The sequence below is a fragment of the Xenopus tropicalis genome, chromosome 3 (genome assembly GCF_000004195.4).
Source record: "Xenopus tropicalis strain Nigerian chromosome 3, UCB_Xtro_10.0, whole genome shotgun sequence".
Classification (NCBI taxonomy): domain Eukaryota; kingdom Metazoa; phylum Chordata; class Amphibia; order Anura; family Pipidae; genus Xenopus; species Xenopus tropicalis.
The window spans coordinates 140,898,261-140,904,467 of NC_030679.2; the positions used below are offsets into that span (position 1 = coordinate 140,898,261).

Genomic DNA, 6,207 nt, shown 5'->3' on the forward strand with positions numbered 1-6,207 from the left:
TTTGATATTCACCTCGCTCCGCCTCCAGCTCCACCCTCCACGTGTTTGAGAAGGAAACATTCGGCATGAGGAGAGTTAAGCCGGAGGGTATAAATATGGTGGAGTGGAGGAACTCTTGGCTATTTTTGGGAGCAGCTGAGAAGATACAGAACAACAATGAGATTTGGGGGGCAGATCTTCCTGCCCCTGTTCTTCACGCTCCTTGGGAATGTGGTGTCAGTGGCTCTGGAGTACGAGCAGGCTTACAATGTCAGGCCGAGCAGACTCAGCTTCCGCTCAGGTATGTGCGCTTCTATTAAACATGGGGGCTTTCCTTCTGGGCAGGGGGGTGGGCAAATAAGACTTCAATGGGCACACAAAAACATACACCTTCCGGGCACCGCCATTGGGCACAAAATGTGGTCGTCCATGTTTTTACAGTAATGATACCCATGTAGAATGTGTTACTTTGATAAGAAAGGCTGTTTCATGCCTGAAGCCAACTAGGTCATTGTGGCCCAATAATGGCGGGATGTACCTGAGCTCCTTGTGTGACACTAATGTGATGGGAATCCCTAGGAAAATCCAGCTCTCACACTGGATAAACACTGGGCAGATTTGCACCTGGGCAGTTACCCATGACAACCAATCAGATCGCTTTCAGTTTTCAAACCTGCAGCTGGCTGGAAAAATCTAACCAATGATTGGTTGCTATGGCTTATTGCCCAGGTGTAAATTTGCCCAGTGTTTATATAGAAGTGTAGATTCTTAATCCCATGTCTATGTCCGCCCTGTACCCAACCTCCTCACCTGTATCCATAATCCACGTGACTACTAACCTTTCCTGAAGGCCAGGCTTCTGCTGGTACAAATGCTATTCCTACGGGACAATTCTATTGGTTTCTCTTACACACCGGCTCCTCCGAACTCTGCAGCGATGCTGTATGGCCATATCTCCTATGGGAATTCCTCCTAAAACAGAAATACATTACAATTAAGGAAGATATTATCTTTATATAATGGAGACCAAGTCTTTAAAAGGCAAACCTAGGGCTAGCAGAATATCTGAAACCTGCTGAGGGCCAGGCTAAAGGGCTGCATTGGTTACGGGTGCCCCTGATGTTACAAATAATAACAGTGACAGTAGTAAATCTGCCGCTTATCTGCTTCTGTATCTCCCACCACTTACTCTAGAGACATTTACGGGGTCATGTAATAATAAAAGGCACTAAGTTTGCCCAGGAGCAGTAACCCATAGCAACCGATTAGCAGGTAGAATTTACTGGTCAACTATTAAAAAGCAAACATCTTAAGGGTTGCTATGGGTTACTGCTCCTGGGCATATTTATTGCCATTTATTACATATGGGGGTTACACACTTCATGCTGCAGCCGTTCCCCGCTCCTCTCCTGAGTGCCCAACAGATCTCTGCGGGTTGCAATCTACTCAATGTGATTGGAGATCACCCAATGCTAAAAGCAGGGACCTTATATTATATAATTACCATAGGTACAGCATTCCTGTGTTACCCCCTTCTGCAGCTGCCCATATACCAACCTTTGTTGCCCTCCCCCGGGCCAGCCCCTTGGTGCCCGTATATGCCCTACTCTGCTATGGCACACTCCCCTTTTCCCCTTCTGAATAATTCCACTCATAATAGTATGCAATATTATATTAAAGGGGAACTAAGGCTCTACACAAATGAGTTCACGCTAAAAACAATACAGCTAATATTGTCATATAGAGCTCCCAAGGGCCCAAAAGGTCACCATAGACCAGTGACTCCCAGCCAGTGGCTCGAGGGCAACATGTTGCTCCCCAACCCCTTGGGTGTTGCTCTCAGTGTCCCCAAACCAGGGAGTTATTGTTGAATTCCTGACTTGGGGGCAAATTTTGGTTGAATAAAAACAAGATTTCCTACCAAATAAAGCCCCTGTAAGCCGATAGTGTGCATAGAGGCCCCTAATAGCCAATCACAGCCCTTGTTTGGCTCCTCCATGAACTGTTATGGTGCTTGTGTTGCTCCCCAAGTCTTTTTACATTTGACTGTGGCTCACGAATAAGGAAGGTTGGGGACCTGCCTTAGACCAAAGGCCCAGTCTCCAAACCATTATTCCTCCACTTATCACTCACCTTCTGTAGTCACTATAAATACACTTGTCTATCCCTTTTCTCCCATACGGAATCAGGGACATGCCCATTGTATAGCCACGAGAGGCCACATTGTTGCATGGAGGGGGGGCCCACTGGGAGTTTTTCTTCTACCCTAGTGGGTCAGTCCAGCTATGCCTATGCCCCCCCTACATTTAATCTAGCCCCCAACCTTTTTTACCTGTGAGCCACATTCAAATAGTAAATAGTAAAAAGAGGTGGAGAGCAACCCAAGCATGAAAAATGTACCTGGGGGTGTCAGAAAAGGCTGTGATTGGCTATTTGGTAGCCCCTATGTGGACTGCCAGCCTACAGGAGACTCTTTAGCAATACACCTGGGTTTTATACAACCAAAACTTGCCCCCAAGCCAGGAATTCATAAATACACACCTGCTTTGAGGCCACTGGGACCAAGGACCGAGGTATTATCACTGGCAGCCTGGGGGGCAGAAGCAGAACAGGAGCTCCCAATCCAGATCCCAAAGGACAGCAGGGGGCAGATGAAGTGGTAGATCATAACCTGTATGCATAAAACAAGATTATAGACTATATTATAACCGGCATGCATGAAATAAGATTATGAACTAAAACGTCACAAAAGGTACCACTTCCCCTTTAAACTTGTTTAACATCTACCTTTACAGCAGAGCTGCAAAACAGAACCATCATTTTTCATAATGGCAATCATCTGTTTAGGGCCCCCCTAGGGTCCACAATGTTGCTGCCACGGGAGCTACGCAGTGAATAACTCACAGGCCAGTGACAGACATAGGCGAGACAGGGTGCTATTCTGAGACAATTTGCAATTGGTCTTCATTTTGTATTATTTGTGGTTTTTGAATTATGTAGCTTTTTATTCCAGTTTGGAATTTTAGCAGCTATATGGTTGCAAGAGTCCAAATTACCCTAGCAACCAGGCAATGAGAAACCGGAATATGAAAAAGGAGTGGGTGAATAGAAAGATAAGCTATAAACAGCAATAATGACATTGTGGCATCAAAGAGCAATCGTTTTTTGGCTGCCGGGGTCAGTGACCCCCATTTGAAAGCTGGAAAGAGGCAGAAGAGAAAGGCAAATAATTCAACTTATTGTACAGCGCTGCGGAATATGTTGGCGCTTTATAAATAAATGTTAATAATAATAATTCAAAATTGTGGTCAGCCCAAATCCAATTGACCCACAAAGCACTAATAGCTAATGGGGTGGTTCACCTTCAGGTTAACCTTTAGTAGGTTGTAGAATGGCCAGTTCTTAGCAACCTTTCAACTGGTCTTCATTTTTTAGTTTTTATCGTTTTTTAATTATTTGCCTTCCTCTTCTGACTCTGGCTATCAAAGGGGGGGGGGGGGGGTCACTGACCCCGGCAGCCAAAAAACTATACCTCTGCGAGGCCACAATTTCTTTGTTATTGCTCCTTTTTATAGCTTATCATTCTATTCAGACCCATATTCCAGTTTCTCATTTCAACCACTGCCTGGTTGCTAGGGTCATTTGGACCCTAGCAACCATATAACTGCTAAAATTCCAAACTGGAGAGTTGCTGAATAAAAAGCTAACTAATTCAAAAACCACAAACAATAAAAAATGAAGACCAATTGCAAATTGTCTCAGAATAGCACTCTCTATAACACACTAAAAGTTAATTTAAAGATGAACAACCCCTTCCGGCAGACCATCTATAACGGATATTATCTATCATTCTCCCAGCAGATACAGGCGAGCCCTCCCTGGAATACGAAGACACGCCAAGGCTGAGAGTGAGGCGGAGACTAATGCAGTATGGCCGCCCCCGAGGGGAAGATCGAGAGTGCCGCCTAAAGATGCTGCTGCTCACGGTTGGCGACCTCGGCCTCGGCTATGAGTCGGAGGAGACCGTTCGCTTCAAGTACTGCAGCGGCGGCTGCCCAAGGTCTCGCACCAACCACGACCTGACACTTTCGCGCCTGCTGCAGAAGAGCGATATCCCCTCCCTGCTGGAGGAAAAGATCTTCGGGGGGCCGTGCTGCCGCCCCACACACTACGAAGACGTGGTCTTCCTGGACGACAAACACCAGTGGCATACGGTGGAGCAGCTGTCGGCGGCCGCGTGCGCTTGTGTTGGCTGAATCGGCTCACGTGCTCGCGGGTTACAAAATGGCGATGCAGGGCAGCCCCAACGCCAAGCTATGGACCGTAGTTATGAGCGCAATATATTTAACACCTGCTACCCCCGTGCTAGTATAGCATCTGCCCTGCCACTGGGGAAGGGGAAAGACATTAGTGGGAGGTTTAGCAATGCTTGAGTTTGATTGGTTTTCTCAATTCGAGTTTTTTTTGCACTTAAAAACGGTTCAAAAACTCGAATGTCTGGTATTTATTTATAAGTGCAAAACCCCCGAAAACATGAATGTAAACATTTGTCATCTAAAAGTTTCTATCGAAGTCAATGGGAGTTGCCAAAGTCAAGCCGTATTCTCAAACTCACATTTTTGGAGTTTTTCGAGATATTTGAGTTTTTGGTTTTTTTTTTATACCTTATTAATAAGTAAGTGACCAATCGAAATGCGAGTTAATCTGATAAAAGGTGGCCATACACGGGACGGTTTTAGCTGCCGATATGGGTCCTTTAGACCGATTCACCATGTATGGGCACCGCCGACGGGCCTTCCTGACCGACATCTGGCAGGTTTGATTGGCTCGTTCTTTTGATTGGCCCGCAGTTTTAATTTGATTGTTTGGCCCTAGGGCAGTGGTTCTCAACCTTCCTAATGCTGCAACCCTTTAAAGGAGAAGGAAAGGCTAAGTCACTTGGGGGTGCCAAAATGTTAGGCAGCCCCAAGTGACTTAGATCGCTTACCTTGTATGCTTTGTGCACTTTTTGCACCTGTTAAAGAGAAAAAAGCACCAGCCCGGGGTACCTGCAGCGAGCCTTCCTCCTTCCTTTTTCTTCTGCCGGCGAAATCCGTGGGCCGGCGCATGCGAAGTAGAGTGAAAAGCCGACTTTCTTGTTTAAGTTCGGCTTTTCACTCTACTGCGCATGCGCGTGGCACTCCAGGAAGGAGGAAGCGCTCGCTGCTACCCCGGGCTGGTGCTGTTCTCTCCGTACAGGGGCACCAGCCCGGGGTAAAAGGTAAGCGATCTAAGTCACTTGGGGGTGCCTAACATTTTGGCACCCCCAAGTGACTTAGCCTTTCCTTCTCCTTTAATACAGTTCCTCGTGTTGTGGTGACCCCCAGCCATAGAGGAGCCGTGTCTCGGTTCCTAAGACCATCAGAAATATATGTTCTCCGATGGTCTTAGGCGACCACTGTGAAAGGTTTGTTCAACCCCGACCCATAGGTTGAGTACCGCTGCCCTAGGGCCACATAAGGGTGGGCGATATCGGGAGAAGATCTGCCTATTGGCGACCACTTACAGTGTATGGCCACCTGTGGAAAAACAAACTCGAATTCAAAAACTCGAAAATTGATGAATAAGCCCATAAGTGGGGAAAAGTCCAGCAACAATGCACTGTATGTTTCTGGAGAAAGGGGGGATAATGTTCCATTCTGCAAGTCTCTGGGGGATTAGGCAAGGGATAGGATAGCAAAGCCACGTTCTGCAAGTCTCTGGGGGATTAGGCAAGGGATAGGATAGCAAAGCCACGTTCTGCAAGTCTCTGGGGGATTAGGCAAGGGATAGGATAGCAAAGCCACGTTCTGCAAGTCTCTGGGGGATTAGGCAAGGGATAGGATAGCAAAGCCACGTTCTGCAAGTCTCTGGGGGATTAGGCAAGGGATAGGATAGCAAAGCCACGTTCTGCAAGTCTCTGGGGGATTAGGCAAGGGATAGGATAGCAAAGCCACGTTCTGCAAGTCTCTGGGGGATTAGGCAAGGGATAGGATAGCAAAGCCACGTTCTGCAAGTCTCTGGGGTAAAAAAGGAAGAACGGGGTTAATTAGGTTACGCAGGGCCCTGGGATGGGCTTCATTAATGCCAAAATCTGGAAAGGAAGATATGGGGGTTACGAAATGCAGGGTCATGGAGAATGATGGGGGGGTTAAGGAATGCCGCTCTCTGGGAGGGAAATTAAGGGGTTAAGTAAGGCAAGGGTTAACC

The 6,207-nt window shown here is 47.0% G+C and overlaps 1 protein-coding gene across 1 annotated transcript; it reads left to right on the forward strand.

Moving 5' to 3' along the window:
• Positions 1-156: 156 nt before the first annotated feature.
• pspn (persephin) lies at positions 157-4,701 on the forward strand. Its single transcript, XM_012953491.3, has 2 exons — positions 157-280; positions 3,841-4,701. The coding sequence occupies exons 1-2, from the start codon at positions 157-159 to the stop codon at positions 4,233-4,235; spliced, it is 519 nt and encodes a 172-aa protein (XP_012808945.2). The 3' UTR covers positions 4,236-4,701.
• Positions 4,702-6,207: the final 1,506 nt, after the last annotated feature.

What these genes read in the sequence shown, in the direction of transcription:
- pspn (XM_012953491.3), top strand. Translation starts at nt 157, where the DNA reads ATGAGATTTGGGGGGCAGATCTTCCTGCCCCTGTTCTTCACGCTCCTT. An exon ending in CAGACTCAGCTTCCGCTCAG is followed by an intron (nt 281 to 3,840) that starts GTATGTGCGCTT and finishes TTCTCCCAGCAG; the next exon opens with ATACAGGCGAGCCCTCCCTG.